General features: G+C 39.3%; 1 protein-coding gene across 2 annotated transcripts in view; it reads right to left on the bottom strand.

Moving 5' to 3' along the window:
• Grin3a (glutamate ionotropic receptor NMDA type subunit 3A) overlaps positions 1–19,863 on the bottom strand; it is a 177,842-nt gene that overhangs the window by 95,483 nt on the left and 62,496 nt on the right. For both annotated transcript variants that reach the window (XM_050156108.1, XM_050156109.1), the window contains exon 3: positions 3,197–4,244. In XM_050156108.1, coding sequence (XP_050012065.1) covers positions 3,197–4,244 — 1,048 coding nt within the window. The remainder of the gene's footprint in view (positions 1–3,196; positions 4,245–19,863) is intronic.

Here is a 19,863-nt window from a genome sequence, read left to right as displayed (position 1 = left end):
CCCAGGGCGATGTCCCCAGTTAGTTCCTGGGGCAGCTGAGGACAGAGAACCTGAAATGACCCTATCCTATAGCCATACTGATGAATATCTTGCATATCACCATAGAACCTTCATCTGGAGATGGATGGAGATAGAGACAGAGACCCACACTGGAGCACCGGACTGAGCTCCCAATGTCCCAAGGAGGAGCAGAAGGAGGGAAAATATGAGCAAAGAAATCAGGACCACGAGGGGTGCACCCACCCATGGAGACAGAGGGGCTGATCTATTGTGAGCTCATAAGTGGTTTTTAAACACAAAGCAGAGAAAACCTGCCTACAAATCACAATCCCATAGAACTAGACAACAATGAGGACCCTAAGAGAGACATACATAGATATAATCAACATGGGAAGTAGTAAAAGACAAGATCTCCTGAGTAAATTGGGAGCATGGGGACCATGGAAGAGGGTTGAAGGGGAGGGGAGAGGGATGGAGGGGGTCAGAGAAAAATGTATATCTCAATAAAATCAATAAATAAATTAAAAAAATTAAATGGGTAGTTGGGATTCGAACTAAGGTCCTCATGCTTGTACAGCAAACCCTTTAGTAACTGAACCAACTCCTTAGCCCCATAACTATTTCTTTTTCTTAGAAGTTATTCTGCTGTTTCTGATTTTCTTCCTAATCTTCTGACTAGCTACAGCTTCAGGTTTTTCACGTATGGCATCCATGATTTAATTTTGGCCAACCTACTTCTGAGGAGTGATGCTTGAGGTAGTTTTGTGCTCATCCTTTTCCATATGATAATCCTCTGGAATCTGCACAACAGCCAAGGATTAGACTGTATTTGTACTGGAGTGGGATGAATGGTTTTCGTCTGCAGTTTTTAATTTCAAAGTCATATCGTTAAGATTCTTGCGAAAAGTCTACCTAAGTCTAGCAAGAGCGAATCTTCAAGAGATCTACAGGACTCCTGGGGGAAATGATAAACGGCATATGCTGATATTGCTCTAGAGTGTGAACGCTGCTGCATCACCAAAGTCTCTCTTTGGGGTGATGCATTTGTTTATTCTTAAGGACTTATTTGCATTCGGCTGGATTCCAGCTCCTAACACAAAGCTCTGAGTGCTCATTAAGAAGCAACGCAATTCTTTTCCTAGTTAGTGAAGCATTCTTAGCTCAATCCCTTCTTGTGGACTCGTTTCACACATGCAGTTGCATATAGGTGGAATTTCTCAGGTTCTTTTGGCTGGGGCATAGACCTTATGTCTTCATTACAACTGTTCATGAGAATTTTCTGGTGATGCCATCAGTCCTCTGGGAAACCCCATCAGTTGCGGAGGATAGTTGGTAGATTTCCAATTTTCTGACATTTTATGAAAAGAATTAAAATTATTCATAGATATAACATATGGACCAGTACCTTGAAATCAGAGTGCTGACATGACGCCGGTACATGACGTCAGAAAAGTCATGATGATGGCTGCCCCATTTGAAAGATGACTTAGCTCAGCTTGCTTTGATCGTGGAGTGTTCTTAGTGTTTCCCACCTACACCAGCTGTTTCCCGTACATTTGGATTCTCTCTGCTTAGGATCTGCATCTCCATCAGGGCTTCAGTAAACTCTTGGGCTTCCCTGGCCCTGTTCATATTAGTTAGACTGGAGTCTCTGTCTATTTACCCATTGAAAGGGATCTCATTTTAATCCAGAGAGAAGATATATATGGCTAACCTTGCCTGAGCACTGCACATGTATTAGTGGACTAATTGCCTTTCTTATTGCTATAGCCCCATATCTGACAAGAGCAAATCAACTCAAGAAGAGATTATTTTGTTTTATGTTGAGGTGGTACAGACAATTGCCAAGAAGCCATGATGACATGCATAGAAGGCAGGGACTCTTATGCCTGCTGTCAGGAGACAGAGAGATATGGATGTTAATGCTCATCTGGCCTCTGTTTTTGCATTTGCACTCATTTTCAGTCTGCAGACCATGAGATGATGCTCCCCAAATTCAGGGTAGGTCCTCCCTCCTCAGTGGTAACTGTCTGGAATCACACATCCTAGATCATTCCAGGTCCAGTCAAGTTGAAAATAATTAATCATTGCATCATGATTTGTGTGTGTCTTCCCCTCCCATTTCCTTCTACCCGCATAGTTGGATGTCTGGGGCACCCAAGATAACTTTTTTCTAAATGCCTGTGGACATTCTAATGACACTGTAAGGGCCATTTCTTTACCAAATGGGGCTGAACATACAGTTTTCCTTATTCTGTAAAGACACCCTACCCTTAGCCAATCTTTCTACCACAGTGTAGAATTCCTTCTACAGGTTCTCGTGAGGTTCCTCACAGTTAACCTCAGTGTGTTTATGATAACCTGCCAGTTCTTTCCATTGCTTTGGGCATTTTAGCAGTAAAACAAATGGCTTGCATTTAAAATATCATTCTTATTCATTTCTGTTAATCCCCCCCAAAGTAATTGATCAGGTTGTTAGGATGTCTGTGGGTAAATTTCTATGAACTATTGTCATGCGGCATACTTCCTCCCCAGTAGCCATTCTGTCAGATGCTTAAACAACCAAGAAAAACTACACTAACAGATGTTTGCACAAGAAATGTTATCTCTAAAACAAATACCAAATACCAAATAATGCTCCCTATTTTGTTTCATTTAATAAAAATAAATACAAATGACAACAACAACAATCATAATCTATTTAGTTTAACTAGGTAAAACCTTTTGACTGACCTATGCAGTTGGCAGAGAGATGTGTGTGTGTGCCAATTCAAGTGTATACATGTATGTAGGTGAATTTCTCTGTGTGTGTGTGTGTGTGCATCTGTGTGTGTGTACATGTGGATGCAAGCCGTTGACCTTGAAGGTTGCTGCTCAGGATGACAGTAGTCTTGTGTTTAGACACAGGTCTCTCACTAGCTTGCATCACTGAACCCACTGGCCAAAAATCCACATGTCTCCACCTCTGCAGCCCTGGGATTAGAAGCAGATGCCAACCCTCCCCTCCAAGCTTTTTATGTGATCTCTGCGAACAAAGCTCAGGTTCTCAGTTTTGGCTACACTTACTTTCCCATCTCCACCGACTTAGAGAATATTCTTGAATCAGATGAAGAAGACAGATACACCACAGAAGTAGACGAAGCACATGGAGTTATCAAGGCACAGCAAGGAAAGCTGGAACAAAGGAAACAATTACCTTAGGGTCATGAATCCCAGAAAGCTCTTCATAGATCTTCTCGCCCACCATGACAGCAGCCAAGTTCGCCGTGTATGTGGAAAGGCAAAACATACAGAAAATGGCCCAAAGATTCATCAGAAATCTTCCAGTCCAGCATTTGGGGGGTTTGATGGCTGCTGTTCTGCCAAACAGAAGGGCATAGCAGACATTCAAGGCAGAAGAGAAGGAGAAGACTTTGTTTCTATTCCGCCCCTTAGGAGTCATACCGAAGGGGCTCTTCCATTCATACAACGTGAGAAAGATGGCAGTGATATGCAGAGCTACGAAAATCCCCAGCCACATGGTCCAGTGCAGTGGCCACATGAAGGCTCCAATTGGAGCTGCCGTGTCTCGAGTCCTCACTAAGATGCCCAAACTGGTTGAGAAGAAAGGGCTGGTGAAATCTATCACCTGGCTTCGTGCAGTATTGATGCTGAAAGAAGTGACCGCCATGTTGGCCGTTCCACTCAGGAGATCGCCAACCAACCCAGTCCAATGACCATTTTTCCAAGCTCCGTACTTTCCATCCCCTACAATGTAGAGGTCGAAGTCAAAGTTCATGTCCTCTGCTAACTGTTCCAGCAGATCAATGCAATACCCATAGCAGCACTTCTTGAATTCGATGGGCACGGTGTCGTTACTGCTATGGAGGCTGCTAAACAGGCTGTCCAATATGGAAGAATCATTAGTCATAGGGTCTAGACAGAGTTGTCCGGCAGGGCATAAGCCTTCATCATCTACTTCTCTTGTGAAGACGAATGGGTGTTCAATCAAGGTCACCACTCTCAAGTGTAGCTTATTTTGGTGCTGGTAGTGGGTTTTGTGCCTCTGGGCTTGCTCTGGCCATATTCCAGAGTCCATGACAATCCTCCCCCCTTGCCAGCTGCCTAGGCGAGTCCACATGGGCTTTTCCATAGGGTCATGCTGCAAAGTCCAGATGAAAAAATTGTTTTCCGAGCTGATGATGGTAGACCCTTTTACTTTGATGGAACCACTGAGACCTCTGAAAGTGGTGTTGGCTAAAAACCTGGTAAAGAGGATCAAAGGTCAAAAGTAAGAAAGTGAGGCAACGCCACAGTCGAGAACAAGTGCTGATTCTTGCTTCTCTGTCTTAACCAAAAGAAGTTCTATTAAAATATTTATTGTAATTTTTAGACTATACTCTAATTACATCACTTTCCTCTTTTCTTTTTTCCCTCCAAACCGTATTTTATACTCTCTTTAAAATTCATAACCTCTTTTTCATTAATTGTTGTCTGAATAATAACTTGCTCACTCTGGATACTGTCACTTGTATATATGTTTTCAGGTCTGACCATTTGGTATTAGAAAACCAATTGGTGTACTCTTCTCTGGGGAGTCCTACTTTTAAAGCTTTCTTAAGAATGATAGAGACTTTCTGGAAGTGCTCTATTTCATTGAACACATAAGACCTCACCTTCAGACTCCATTTTTCATAAGGTACTTAACAACTGGTTTTACTCCAAATATTTCAGTTGATTGTTAAAAGTAGCACTCTTGCTATTCTATATTTTCACGGGATTCCAACTTATGGTGGTTCTGGACATCTTCGACATTCAGTTCTACTGTTTATAATTTTTTGATTGTGATGAAATCTGTTCGATGAATTTTTGGTATAGAAATGAATTTTAATAATTCTGTATTTTCTTTCCTAATTGCTTAAAATTGCATTCATAACATTAGGGAATAGCCATCTTTTGTATAATGTTTTTCCTTGTAGAGTAGAAAATTAGCATATCTCTCCTCATGAGGCCAATCAGAGATGCATGCTGGATATTATCCACAGAACAAAGAAAAGGATGATAAATAAACTTGCTGTTCCCAGGACAGCCTTAGGCTACCCTCCCTCATCATCAGATAAAAACAGCTGGCCCTGACTCCAGAGCAAGAATCTCCTAGAAGTCAAAGCAAGGAAAATGAGTAAATGTTACATGATTTCTTGCCCTGTGAACTTGAGCGCTTTCCATTTTGACACTGACAAGACAGGAAAATGCTTGGTCACAGCATCTGTTTCCCTTGAGCAGGAAGAAGAGATAAGAGCTAACACATACACTTGTTTCAGAATAAAAGCTCAGGCTTTGGTGTCAGATGGACCTGCAATTGAATCTTCATCCAGTTATCCAACAGTAGCGACCCTGAGCATGCTACCTGACTCAAAGATTTAATTTCATCCTTAAGAAAAAAAAAAACCAGGGAAACTAATCCTTGTTGCATTACAAGGTTTTCAAACTGTGCATGTAATATATAACATACCTTCCAATGTAGAGCTGTTATTGGCTGGAGACCAAACCCTGCCTTAGCATAAACCCTTAGCAGTGGCTTCAGCATAGTTGCAATGAAAAGGAATTAAATTAAAATGTGGGTGCATCATAGTAAGTGTTTTGAGGAACCCAGTGACATAGGTCTAGCTGTCCAGAGAAACACATTCATGTATTGCCTGTCACATGTATTATTCCATAATTTACAAATGCAAAAGAAGCCTTCCTAAGAAGTCGTGCTGCTGCAGAGGGGATATAGAGAAATCGGAAAGTGTGAAATATGTCCTAATTTTCCTTAGTGATAAGTGAGAATCACATTTTAAGATGCTACTGTCACAGAAGGCAACGACAGGATTTGTTGTGGTAGATTGCATGTAATGGCAATCACTCATGTTAATGCGCCCCAGTGGGCTCTGTGACTTAAATAAATTCTATTTCTCAGCAAGTAATGAAGTCTTAGCTATCTTAGACTGTAAAACAGTTTTCTACTTCAGAGAAGCAGGGACCCAAATCATTAAAATCATATATAGGTTAATCAATTGACAATTCCCTCGGTGCCATAAAAGAACAAGTACGTTGGTGCATCTAATGAGATATCTACCTTTAGATTTCTTAAAACATGCACACACATGGCCTGAAAAGCCTGACAGTAAATGGGCAAGCTCATTTTGCCAATTTCGTGGTCACAGAAACATCAAATGAAAGTTGTAGATAGAATAGAAAGAACTCTTCGCTAGTTTGAGAGTATGTGGGGGTTAATTACGATAGAGTTTCAACTGGCAGGACCCAGGTCAGATTTCCTCTGATTAAATAGGTATTTGAATCCTTCCACTCAAAGGCATTAGAAGTCTGTAGAAATCTTTCGTAGATCGCATGGTGTCTACATTCTGGGAAAGCTATTCTTCATTATCAGTGTGAATGTTTAACATGGCCGTGGCTGAAGGACAATGCCCAGTGGCTCTGCAGAAGGCATTTGTCAAAAAAAAAAAAAAAATCACTCAATCACTCAGGATTCTAATATCTCCAACCACTGTTCTCCAGAAAGACATTTTACTGTGAAACTGTTTTGGAGGCATTCTGTTAGAGAATTTGTACTCATGACAGATCATTTGCGTCTATTTTATTTTACATTTTATAGTGAGGATAAATGAAAACCATCTCATCAACAGCTTTCCATTACGGTCATCCTCACATGTGTTCTTTGTGAAGGAATGACAAAGGGTAGCTGAGTCTGGATTTTCACCCTATTACCTAGAAGATTAAAAGGCTGAAATCTCATTTTTGCTTCAATCGGATTCCGCCAAGCTCTTATGTACTTGCCCCGGACTCTTCTTGGATGAACAAGAAAGAAAAAGATAGTGGGGAATCATTTTGTTGGCAAGATGAATGAATACGAACACCTGGCACTGTGCTTGGCACTTACGGCTGCTGAGATGAAAACCTCATTGGCGTAAAAAGCTCAAGGAGTAGATGTAGGGGAAAGAAAACGAGTGAGTGATCCAAGGCCCTATAATCTGCAAGGGTTTCCCTAACCTTGGACATTCTGACCCAGGGTACCAAGGAAGGAATCTTGGAGGAGTTAGAGCAGGGTTGAGTCTGCAACGAGAAATTATGCTTTTCCAGGAAGAGAAGCTGAGAAGTGGCACAGTTATCAGGGTGAGACACATGAACACAATCTAGAAACAAGGGCACAAGAGATACAGTGGTAAGAAGAAAGCCCAGAGATAAAGGGTGGAAAACGTATTACGTCAGCTCTGAGGCCTCAGTGAAGGCCCACTGAGGGGATGTTGTTTGGCAGATACATGATTCTTTTCCTTTGCCTAGGTATCTGAGTGGTGTTTTGGAAGGATGAAGATGACCCAAATTTCTATGTGAAGATAAATGGTTTTTCCTTCTTTTCCTCCAATCTTATCATCCCCCCTCTGTTTTTCCATAAGTAGCAGATGCAAAGAGGTGAGAGATCCTTCATCTTCATAAAGAAGATTTTAAGAGGACAAGTGCTCAGGGGTTCCATTTAGTTTATAAACCATAGTTAGAATACACAGAACTCAGTCCGACCAGAGGCCATATAGAGCAAACTTGAAGCTGACTAGAAGTGCATCACAATCCTGGAGAACCTTATGTCTATAAACACCAGGAAAACATAATCTTAAGGTTGTTCCATAGAATTGAGAGCTTGCATCCAAAGCAGTAACAGCATCAAGATTTTCTGTGTTTATCCATCAACTGCTCCAACCTCGATCAGCACTCTCTTCACATCTTCCAGATTCAAAAGTGTTACAAACAAAAGAGCTAGAAAATATAAGAGGGAGTAGTAAACACAGCAATCTGATTGGCATGTGGAGTAGAAAACATTAAAATTTAATGTAGGGAAAACAGGTGGCATATAGAATACAGAGGTTCACACACCTGCTCTGTAAGATTGAATTTTATTTTAATAATAAAACAAGAGCCTCAGAGGCATCTGAGCAGTTTAATGACATAGCCAGAGGCCTTTGATAGTTATATTGACTTGGAAACAAGTAAAATGTGTACAAGAAAGAATTGATGATGACCCCAAGACCATGTGGAAAAATATTACAATGTATTTGAACTTGTTGGGTAAACAGATTGATGCCACTTGAATCTCACTGTAGAAGCAAGAACCTAGTTTAGCTTTGTGATTTGCACTTTTTTTTTTTTTAAGGAAAGAAGTTTAAGTCGGGTGATGGTGGTGCACACCTTTAATCCCAACACTTGGGAGGCAGAGGCAGGCAGATTTCAGTGAGTTCGAGGCCAGCCTGGTCTAGAAGAACTAGACCCAGGACAGGCTCCAAAAACAACAGAGAAACACTGTCTTGAAAACCAAAAAGGAAAAAAAAAAAGAAAAGAAAAAGGAATAAGTGTTGATTTGCAAGGCAACATAAAGAAAATGTGCACTTTGAAAGTTACACTAAACTGTCTTTGAGACAGCTCACCAGATCAGTGTTTAATATATCTGTGCTCTATTTTAGAAGCCATATTTGCCTACAAAATCTTGATATGTTAACTAAAAGACATTCTTATTCATTAAACAAATGAAGAGGTATGCTTTAAAAGATGACACATCAGTCGTTCAAGCATTTACTTAGTCACTAATAGTCACTAGAGGTAAGGCACTGTTCTAGTTCTAGATGCTTGGTGCATAGGAGAGATAATAGTTATGTACTTAGACTCTACAGAAAGAGAAAGAATCAAGCATTTCAGAAAAGTAGTAAGATGTGGGATGTTTTAGAGTACTTGTTGCAAAAGAGGGAAAGTAAAGTTGGCCACGACTTCTTTCTGAGAAGGTGACAGCTTATTAAAAATCAAGTCCCACATCACTGATACGGGTGTGTGTTTGGGATCTTTGAGGGCAGGTAGTTGAAGATGAAATCAGAGAAAATTTATAGAACAGCGAGTTTGCAAAAAAATTAGTTGTTTCAGGTCATTACTAGGACTTTATTTTGTCTTTATGTGAGATTCACATAGCTTAGTATAGTTTGAACGTAAAAGTGCGATGACTTGCCTTCTGTCCTGATAGGATGGCCATGTTGCTGAATGATAATTAACTAAAATGCCCAGGGCAGAAACAATACTCTAGGAGCCCATTCTACAGACAAAAGATGGTGTGGGCTGAGGGGTAACTGTAGTAGGTGCAGTCTTAGATCTCAATATGTTCTTTTGCTGGAATGGACAGATTTTCTGATTATGTAGACATTGTTTCTGAGAGAAAGGAGACTCAAGGATGCTGCTAAATAAAGTGTTGCCTTTGACAACTCGAAAATTGGTGCCTTCATTAAGTTTTCTATTGCTGCTGTAAAACATTGTGACCATAAGCAACTTGTGAATGAAATGGTTCATCCCATATCATGGTCCATCATCTAAGGGAGTCAGGGCAGGAACTTAAGGTAAGAATCAGGAGGCAGGAACTGAAGCAGAGGTCAAGAATGATTACTGATTAATGGCTTGGTCTTTATGGCTTGCTCATATTGCTTTCTTATAGTGTTCAGAACCACCAGCCCAGAGGTTTCACTACCTGCTGTAAGCTGGACCCTCTTACATCCTACGTCAATCACCAATCAAAAAAAAAAAAAAAAAAACACCCCACAAACTTGCCAATAGGCCAATCTGGTGGCAGGAGTTTTTTTTTTTTTTTTTTTTTTTCAATGAAGGCTCCTTTTGCCAAATGACTCTCGCTGTGTCAAGCTGGCATAAAACAAGTCAGCACAGTTGACCCCTTGTCAAGTGGACACACAAATGTATCAGCACTCAAGCAGAACCTTTCCTTTCTCATTTGTCCCCAAGATATCATATTAATGTTAATATAACAATTTTAAAATTCTAATGTTTTCTTTACTTAAAATTTATTTTTTATTTTATATACTAAGCCCAGTTCCCCCTCCCTCCCCTTCTTCCATCCCTCCATATCAAGGCTGAACAAGGTATATAATAATCTGGAATCCTACTGGAGATCAATTTTGCGAATTTTAAGCTTGAGATAATTTTTCAACATCCAAATGTAGATAGAAAGTAGCTAGTTGGATCATCTGGAGTTAATAAATAAAGTCTATTCAGGAGACACAAATTTGGGTATCCAGAGCCTTTACATGGTTGTTAAGAAGAGCCAATGAGATCATGGTGAATATTGTGGAATATTGTCCAAGGGAAACATGGGAGCACTCAAATAGGTGGGGTAGCCCAGGTAAGGAAGACACAGAAAGGGGAATGAGAAGAAGGAGGCAGACATAGGAAAATGGTGTATGCTTCTCTCTTGACACTGAGTGAAAAGATTATGAAGGGTCTCAAACGCTTCTCACAAACTGAAAGGGCTTAAAGGGAACCCTTGGTTGAGAGGTGTGTGGCTTGCTGGTGACCTCTGTAGAGTACCTGTTGTTGGGATGTTTTGGAGTCCTGGCCTCCAGCTGCTCTCCCCCGCTAGTGACCTTTGCTTGGCCTTCTGATTTGAGCTACTGAAAGCTGTGTCCAGCTCTGCTTCCTGAGCATGTGTTGCCTTGGCCTTGATTGAGGATCAGGGGATGAGGTTTTCACCTGTTGGCCCACCTGACTGTGTTGGGTATATAAGCCTCCATGGTGCTATTCAATAAGGGGCTTCTTTTGCCAGTGACTAGAGATGTGTCTCTGTCTGTGCTGTCTCTGTGAGTCTTTGTGTGTTTCAATCTCCAGCCCCTTGCCTGGTTCGCGGACGGTATGGCGGGGCATCGAGTGCAGATGGACACGGTGCGCCACAATCTGTGATGGTTTTCAGCACAATATCTCAGTGTTGAAGGCAAAGAGAGACATAATTCTTTCTCAGAGGGCTGTACTGTGAAAACAAGAACAATGAATAGCGATGGGGGATGAAAATCAAAGGAAACACTTACATGAGTGTTTTCTTCATGTGTATATAGTGTGTATACTCCTTCGCACATGCGCGTGTACATCTTGGGGGTGTAGATACACTGGCCTTTATGCTAATTTGAATGATTCAGCAGAAACAGAAAATGTGTTGACAGAGGAAAAGATACAAGGAAATTTCCCATATGACACTCTCGAGAACATAACTAGAGCTGCATTTAAGACACAGGTGGGGAAATGATATAATTTTTTCCTTTGACAAGAGACGGAAGCCAGAGAGATTGGGGGAGGGGGGAAGCAGGAAGACAAGAAGACATTGGGTAGATGTCATCAGGAAGCTTGTGTGAGGTCTACTGACTGGCTAAATAATGCATTTAGGATAATTTAAAGCTAAATTATAGAGGGTAGGAGGAATGACTCCATGGTTAAGAGCATTCCCTGCTTTTGCAGAGGACCTGAGTTCAGTTCCCAGAACACACACAGCCATGACTGGTTCCAGGGTATATGACAGTTCTGCCTACCACAGGCACCAAGCATGCACATGGTACACAGACATACATGCAGGAAAAATATTCGTACACAAAATAAAATAAATAAATCTAAAAATAATTTTAAAAATTAAGATAAGTCAGAGATCCAATTAGATCCTTTTCTAATTCAGTGAGAGAAATTTTATTGTATTTTTGGGATGAGGTAGAAAGGTATTTTTAAGAGACAGAAAGTGAAAAACTTTCCTAAGAAAAGATGAAAATAAATTTTAGTGGATCAGTGTTCTACCCCTGAGATTTTACACTCAGGTTTAAACTACCTTTTTTCCAATTACATTTTTTTTTCTGTTTTTTCTTTTCTTTTCTTTTTTTTTTTTTTTGAAAATTTCATCTCCACTGCAATAAGAATCTAAGCTGGGGTGCAGGTGTAACCTGGGAAACTTGAAAGGAGTTTTTGTTGGGGGGTGCATTTAGACAGAGGGGGTTATTAGAATATAGGTAGAATAAAAATAGAGAGGGGGAACATTGAGAACAGAAAGGTTCAAGCAGGTAGCAGAGTGACAGGAATAGGAAACGAGGGGCAAGGAAGGGCTAACTAAAATGAACTATGTATGAAGAAGCTACATGGGAGCCTGATCTTGCAACCCAAGTAAGAAATAAAATAAGTGTAGATAGTAGAACACACATGGTATGAAATAATAGAGAGGGCAATACTAGGAGCTAAAGGTTTATATGGAGTTGGTGTACAGAGTAGGAGAATGTTGGAATAGCAAGTGGACTAACAAATAAAAGATTTATGGGGAGGCCTTAAGATACCCCACTAGTTTGTGAGCTAATTAAACATATATATCAACAGTAACAAAAAATAAAGTTTGGACAGTAACCTGCCTGAGTAAACAATGCTGCTCCCACACAACATGAGTTATTAAATGAAAATCCTAGTACCAGGAATGGATTACCCCTCTATGAGTTAATGGCCAGGGAGGCCACGGAAGTATCCAAAAACAATATAGGCTATTATCATTACTCTTGGCTGTCCAACAGAGCTAGATGGTAAGGCCTTATTGCAGAGATACCACACACAAAGGTTTCAGGATATTGAGAAATCTATCTTAAACTGGTCAGAAAACTCTCTTTGTTGGCTGGTTTTCATAGAGCTCAAAAGTGCTACTCAGACTGCCAGCAGGGGAAGGGGATTAAGACTTCCTAAGAGGACCCAGCATGCTACAATACTACCTATCAGGTAAGATGTGCTGATTATGTAATAGGGACAGGACTGTTTAGGGGTGGGGGCAAGCAACCACTCTCTGGATTGGATTTGAAGCTTGTTCCATAGGAAGAAATTCATGCCTGGTAGTACAAACATGGTCAAAAGCCATGGTTAGGGAAATAATGGTCCCTGGATCGGAAACCACTGGTATTGTTCTGCTAAATGGTCATGATGTCAAGCTGTCCTATGAATATTTATGTTTATATTCATAGATTTGTGCTGCTTTCAACCCCAGTCAGAAAAAAAGGATGTAATTCTTTAATGACATTTCCAGCTTCTCAGTGAAGCTTTCCCCCTTTCTGGGTCAACTTTGGCAAATGATTTTATTCTGGGAATTCATAGCTATTTATTGAGCTGTATGAAATAGTACATATGCTAAAGTTCTTGCTTAATTTCTTCTCGATTGATCGTGCTTTTCTTTTGTTAATTCTATTTAATTTCTAGGCTTTTCTGTCTTTCCCTTTTTTATTTTATGTTAGTGTAGGCACATTTGTGATCATAATTTTTTCTATAGTAGTCATTTAAGATATAAATATGGCATCAAATATAGTATGCTTATTTCCTTTTGTATTCTAGAAAGGGGAGTTGTTTTTCTTTTGTGGGAGAAATGTTTAATTCATTTCTAGAAATGTTCAATGGGAAAGAAAATATTTATTAATTTTAGCTTCACTTATAAAATAAAGCTTGTTAACTATATTTTAAGAGATAGTCTATGTTCTTCCCTTATTTCTTAGGAGATCTGATGAACAATATATGCAAACATCTCATTTTGTATGTGTGCTTAAATTATTTTCTCTGTTATTTATATTTAAAAAACTTTAGCTGTCATATTAATTAATTGATGCACTTTTATTTAGTGTAGTTAGTGATTTACGTTAGAAGATATTATCCTGTTCTTTCCTTCTGTATGCTTTCTAATACAGTCAAATTGAATAGATCTGTATCACCAGAAATGGTTTCATTGTTTTCATATCAAAATTATGCAAATAGTTACTGCAGCTTTGTAATTTATAGGGATTTTAGACAGTATATTGAATATTTTTACCATCTGGAAGTTAGTGGATCACATAGCCATAATGTTTTGAACAAAATGAAGGAGAACATCTTTTAGTAATGGATTTCTATTCCTGAAAGACAGCTGTCAGCTGGGGCTCGTAAGGGTCTAAGTTTTGGGGGCCATGGCAGGACCATACCCACCCCCACATGTGGGCACACATGCACCCGTGCCACAAATCTTCCTATTTGTTTTCCTATTTATGCATTACTGGCATTTAAGTGTGTGGCACTGTTCAAGGTGTTCGTAGCACTCAAATTAATTGTGACAATGTATAGAAGGTTCTTGGCACGGTGTTTAGAACAAATATTTGATAGGCAGTAGCAGGAACTACTTTAAAAATAGCTAAACTTAATTTATGAAAGAAGTACACTTTGGAATTGCATCAGGTCACCTATAATTTTTTTTCTTTGTATCACTAGAACTGTCCATGTTTTAAAGATTTGGAAGACCAGATGAATCATCTAGCTGAGGTGCATTTTTGGAGATATGATCTATTTTGTGCAATATCTGTGTGCTGGTAGGCAATTTGATCACATCTGTATGATTACACTTATGATTTCTTCAAATTTTCTACTACACAATTTTAGTACTTTGTATTTTTTTTAAAGAGAACTACCTCTTGATATTTCTAATGGTGCCGAATTTACTTGCATTCTGTTCTTTTAAAAAAAAAAAAATCTACTTTAGTATGTTATGCTTATTTCCCAATTGCCAATTAGGTTTTTGCAAGTATGACTTTAAGAGCTTTGCAAAGTTTAATTATTTATTTTAAAGAAGCTTGGCTGGGCCTGATCATCCATGCCTAGAGTCCCATCATCATTCAGGAGGCCCAGGAAGGAGGTTCACAAGTTCAAGGCCTGCTCTGACAACAGGGTAAGCTAGGCCAGGCTAAGGAACTTGGTGAGAATACATCTCCAAACAACTACTCTCTGCAGGCTGGAGATACAGAGCTTTCCTCAAGCATGGGAGGCTGAACTCAATCCTCAACACTGCAAACAAAGCCACAGAACAAATGAACAACGGTAAGAAAAAGGCAAAGAAAAGCCCTTGGATTTATTTGATTCCATTATTATTATTTTTTTTTTTGCTTTATCACATGACGTGGCTTATGTCTTTTAATTTTGACTTATCATAAAATTTCTTTCTTTCACTCACGTTTAATACATAATTTTAGAACTGGATCACTGAGATCCATCTGCCTAACTGTACTTATTACTTTGGTCATATACAAACTACTCTAATAGTTTGAGCTTTTGCTTTCAAAATGGCTAATAGCTGTATCACTGAAATGGTTTGAGCTTTTGCTTATTGTACTTTCACAAATGAAAATCTGCTACCTAATTTAATAGGCTATTTTAAGCAGGTAAACATTCCAGGTACAAATTAGAGAAAGTCAGCGTACATTTTCTACGGGATGGTAATTGCTGTGTTTATCTTAATTTTTAATGAGTTTCATTATTCATATTTTACCTAATGCAATTTATCTGAATAAGTCACATTATCTGAATAAATCACATTATTCATTTTACATTTTAACTTGCTCTAAAATTTTCTAAAATTAAATTTTAAAGTGTTACCTACCACAAATAATACTATTTTCTTAAAAATTTTAAATTGAGGCTCTATTTATAAGCTAGCTTAACTTCTCTGAGTTCAATGTTAAATATATATATTCATATATATTTTATATGTAACTAAACATTATTATAAATTGTATTATATATTTAATATTGTGTCAATATAATTTAATATTAAAATAAATAAATAGCACTATAGATAAATGAATATATATTTTATATACATTTTAGCATAGGACTTTACCATCAGTTTGTGAAAGGCAATCAACATTGGCAATAGCCTGAATAGTTTAGCGATTTCATGGGACCCCAAGGAATCAACAATGGCCAACAATTCAATTAGATGTAGGCCATTCCTAGCCTGGAACGTGCACTTGGTGGTGACAGATATCCTGTTGGGCATTGTTTCCCATGTGATTTTGTGACTCTATTTAGATCTATTTCATATAGACTGTATTTTTAAAAGCTTTTACTGTAGCAGGTCTCTATATGATCCCCCAGAAGGCCCTTCGTATTAGCTGCCCCTTTCTGTGCTCTTTTCTTTACCACCTTCTCCTCTCCCCCTTCCTGCTCAGTCCTTCTGCCCCAGTCTGCCCCTCATCTCCATAGTTATCTATTATATTTTGTCTTTCTTGGGAGATCCTTTCCTTTTCCAGAATCCATTGCTCCCATGGACTATATATATATATCCCAGGGGACATTGCTTCCCCTGGGAAAGGGGAGGATATCACAAGAAAGGCAAGATATCATATGTATGAACTGTATGTATCACAGTTATATGGACTGTAGCTTGCCTATTGTTTTTTTTTTTTTTTAGCTCGTATTGCTTTGTTTGGGCATTTTTTAAACTTTACTAATCTTTTGCTTGTATTTTGTGGCTTCCGATTTTGTGTTTTTATGGTCTATTTTTGGGTCTGTGTTTCTTGTGTTTTTTCAGTTTTATTCATTTGTTTTTACATTTTCTTTTTTTAAAAAATGTGCTTGTTTATTTTTTAAAGAGAAAGGAAAAGAAGGCATGAAGTTAGAAGGGTGGGGAGGTGGGGAGGATCTGGGAGGAAATGAGAGAAGGGAAATTGTGATGAGAACATATTTTATGAATTTTCAAAGCAAAAACAAAAAATAATTATTTTGCCTGATTTGGCATATAGAGTTTTAAAAATCTGTGTGTGAGAAATTTATGGTTTTTTTTTTCTGGCCTTTGAAATAGTTGTGTCCACACCCAGGTGTTTCCGGTGTTCACCATGCTGCCGACGAGCTTCGCCATCCTTGCCTGTCTCCTTACCTACCCAGCTAGTCACAGGGCGTCTGCTTGCTTTCGCCCTGGTCTTCCTCTGCTCACAAACTCTTCGAGTGTTCTCACTTGTTGTCTGTTTCTTCCACATTGCTCTATTCTCTTTGCACCCCCTGTGCCACTATGGTAGCCCACTCATCATATCTATACATGGGGGCATCTATCTTCTCTACGAAGCCGTAGCATTCATTTTCCCCTTGGGATATTCCTTAGTTCATTAACAAAATCCGCATCCTCATTCTCTCATACCTTGACAAATGAGCTGGCTTTCCCCCTTCATGATCATCTCATTAAATTACTATTTTTCCTCTGATAAATGGGAGATCTGTTCCTCCTCTATAAAGCTCTATTAATAATCTTGCCTGTGAGGATTAATTTTGACCTTTTGTCTTTGCTCAGTTACAGTGTATCCTCTTTCTTTCTTTCTTTCTTTCTTTCTTTCTTTCTTTCTTCCTTCCTTCCTTCCTTCCTTTCTCTCTCTCCCTCTCCCTCCTTCCCTCCCCCTTCCTTCCTTCCTTCCTTCCTTCCTTCCTTCCTTCCTTCCTTCCTTCCTTCCTTCCTTCCTTCCTTCCTTCCTTCCTTCCTTCCTTTTTTCCTTCCTTGCGTTTTCTTTTCTTCTGGAGAGAAGGTTTTCTGTAGCCCAAACTAGCCTTGAATTCCCTCTGTGGCTGAGGATGACCTTGAACTCCCAATCCCCTCCGAGTCCAAGTGCTGGACTTACAGGCACACTCCACTATGCCTAGCACTGGTTAGAAATCTTTACCTCTATTTATTGTTACTGGTGTCATCCTTGCTAACTCTCAGTGTACCAGTACCATAACCATAACTAGAACTATTAGCCATAGTTCAAGTTGAATTTCTTGGACTCACTTGTCAGATTTATTTATTCTCCCATACTCAGCCTGAGTATTTGATTCTTGCTCTGATTTTATTCAGCCTCAGACATACTACTTCTTTGATCAAAAGGGTTTTCCATTTATATTATTTATTTTGCATGAGATTTGGCATGTGGACTTTGGGTGCATCATAGTAAGAACACGGAGTCTGTCACCCCTATTAGCAAGTACCTTTACCTCCTGAACCATTTTACTTGGTTTATTACTTCTTCCCTGTTACTTCTACAGTCCCTTGAATACTAGTACTCTGTGAAGTCCAGCTCTTTATGACCTTTATTCCCTTTACTTTCTAAAGCCCTCTTTCATTATTTTCCCTGCCCTTGCATACCTGGAGGACTTTCTCCATTCACCTGTCTGTTTCTTGCTCGGCTGTCGTTTGTGGCCTGTTTTACAGGTGTAGACCCCTGTATCTTCTTCCTTCTATGTTAATAATAGTTTAAACATTTTTATTCAGAGAGCTAACCTGAGAACACATTTCGCTTTTGGTGAACGCACCTATTGCCAACCCCATCAGAGCGTGTTGCTTTGATTTTAGTTCTCCGTCTATCAGACAAGTCTCTGAATTAGACATCAACTCTATGTTATTTCTAGGTTATTCATATTAACCTTTATGCAAAGGAACTCTTTATATCCCTAGTCCTTCTTGTAGCTTGAAGTGTAAGTATTCTTGAAGTGTCAGTTGATTAACCTCATCGTTGACTTCTTAGACAGCAGGATCCCTGGAAGCATGGGTTTCGACATATTTTACATGGAAAAAGCCGTAGTGTCATAGCATCGCCATTAGGAACAAATGACCCTGCCTTTGCTGGTCAGCGTCATTACACAGGTTGTCAAGCTGAAGACACCCACAGTCATCTGTCACAAGGAGTCAGCTTTGAATCCTGGGAAACGTCAGTGTTTGGCCAGGGGAGCTTCTCCGTAATATCTGTGTGGCAAATGCCATTAAATATACATCTTCTCAGAACAGACACGTACCCTAAAGCATTCCCTGCTTTGCCAAAAGAATGGGCTCACTCAGCCAGGAAGCTTTTGCATTTTTAGTTTATAGAGTGTTCAAAACATTAAGATTCTAATTTGTTTCCTTCTGAATAATGGATAAGATACAAAAATAGACATTAGTTCAATAGCGAAGCTCTCTGATGATAAGGAACTCAATAGGAGCTAGAAATTGCTAAGTTTTGATGCTCTGGGCACCGGGTGATGATATAGTGTAATCATTGATATCGTTGTATTTTTAAACAACATACAGGTTCATGTTTTTAAAAAACACTTCCATCAGTAAATGGACAAAAATAGATTCAACAATAAATACATACACACATGTATGAATCCTCTGAGTCTGTGTTTGGCCAATCTTTGCGATATTCAGCTATAAGTAAAAATTCACAGTGGAAGGAGAGCTGCTGACATTCTTGAATTTTCCCAAAGGAGGAGAAAATTACTAAAAAATATGAGTCATAATGCAATACATTTTGTGCAGTGCTTTATTGGTGTGTGGGAAGAGGAGGCTGCAGCTTGAAACCTGACTCATGGCTAAGGTACCATCTTTTTCTTGCTTTGATGTGCTGTAAGGGGCAAGCAGGCACCCTTCCTGATGTGTTTTGTTTTGTTTTTCTTCCATGTAGCACACAGAAGAGATTTGTTTCACATCCTGGTTGTTTTCTTTTTTACCTGGGATTTGTTATGAACTTTGGCTCTTCATAATTGTGGTTTGTGAGTACTCCTTGACTGTCCCTGGTTGTATTGTGTATTGCACTAACTTACATGCTAGTTCTTTAGATCTGTCGTGAATACTAGTGCTGGTGCTGTTTTCTCTTCCTGTATTGCTGAGGCGTGGTTCTGGAAATGGAACACTACAGAATACTTTCCAGCCAGACATCCCTCTGAAACGTTACAGAGTGTGGAGACGGGAGAAGTCCTGAGAGAGATCTAGAATTCAGAGTAGAGCTGTATCATTGCTCTCTACAGATGCAGAGTTTTTGGTCTATCTCCAAATTTTATAATAGAAGCATATGAAGTGAAAATGTGAACAAAGAATACAATTCCCTTTCCAGCAAACAACAACTTGGAAGCTCTCCTAATGTGGAGAGAGTCTCCAGTTTAAAACCTGCTGGACCCTGAATCCTCCTGCATTCATCAAAAGAAGGTCCCAAGGTAAGGTGCATTTTCCAGTGTTCCTTATCTGAGGTCTTCATGACTTAGAACAACAATTTTTAGACTCAACTCATGTCATTTTTTAAGTGACCCAGATGGAGAAAAATGGTCATAGGGGTTCAGTTAACTGGTCCAGTGACAAGGGCTCCTAAAAGACACATATAAAACTCTACAGCGTGTATCTTCTTCTGTAAGTATCAACTCCCCAAGTGTTCCAGCAGAGAAAGTTAAGCTAAGAGGGTCACAGCCAGACAGAAAAGGTCACCCATAAGCAATGTG

Source organism: Alexandromys fortis, unplaced genomic scaffold (assembly GCF_014885135.2).
Source record: "Alexandromys fortis isolate MF-2015 unplaced genomic scaffold, M_Fortis_MF-2015_v1.1 scaffold_92, whole genome shotgun sequence".
In the NCBI taxonomy this organism is placed as follows: domain Eukaryota; kingdom Metazoa; phylum Chordata; class Mammalia; order Rodentia; family Cricetidae; genus Alexandromys; species Alexandromys fortis.
This window is presented reverse-complemented; position numbering and strand designations above follow the sequence as displayed.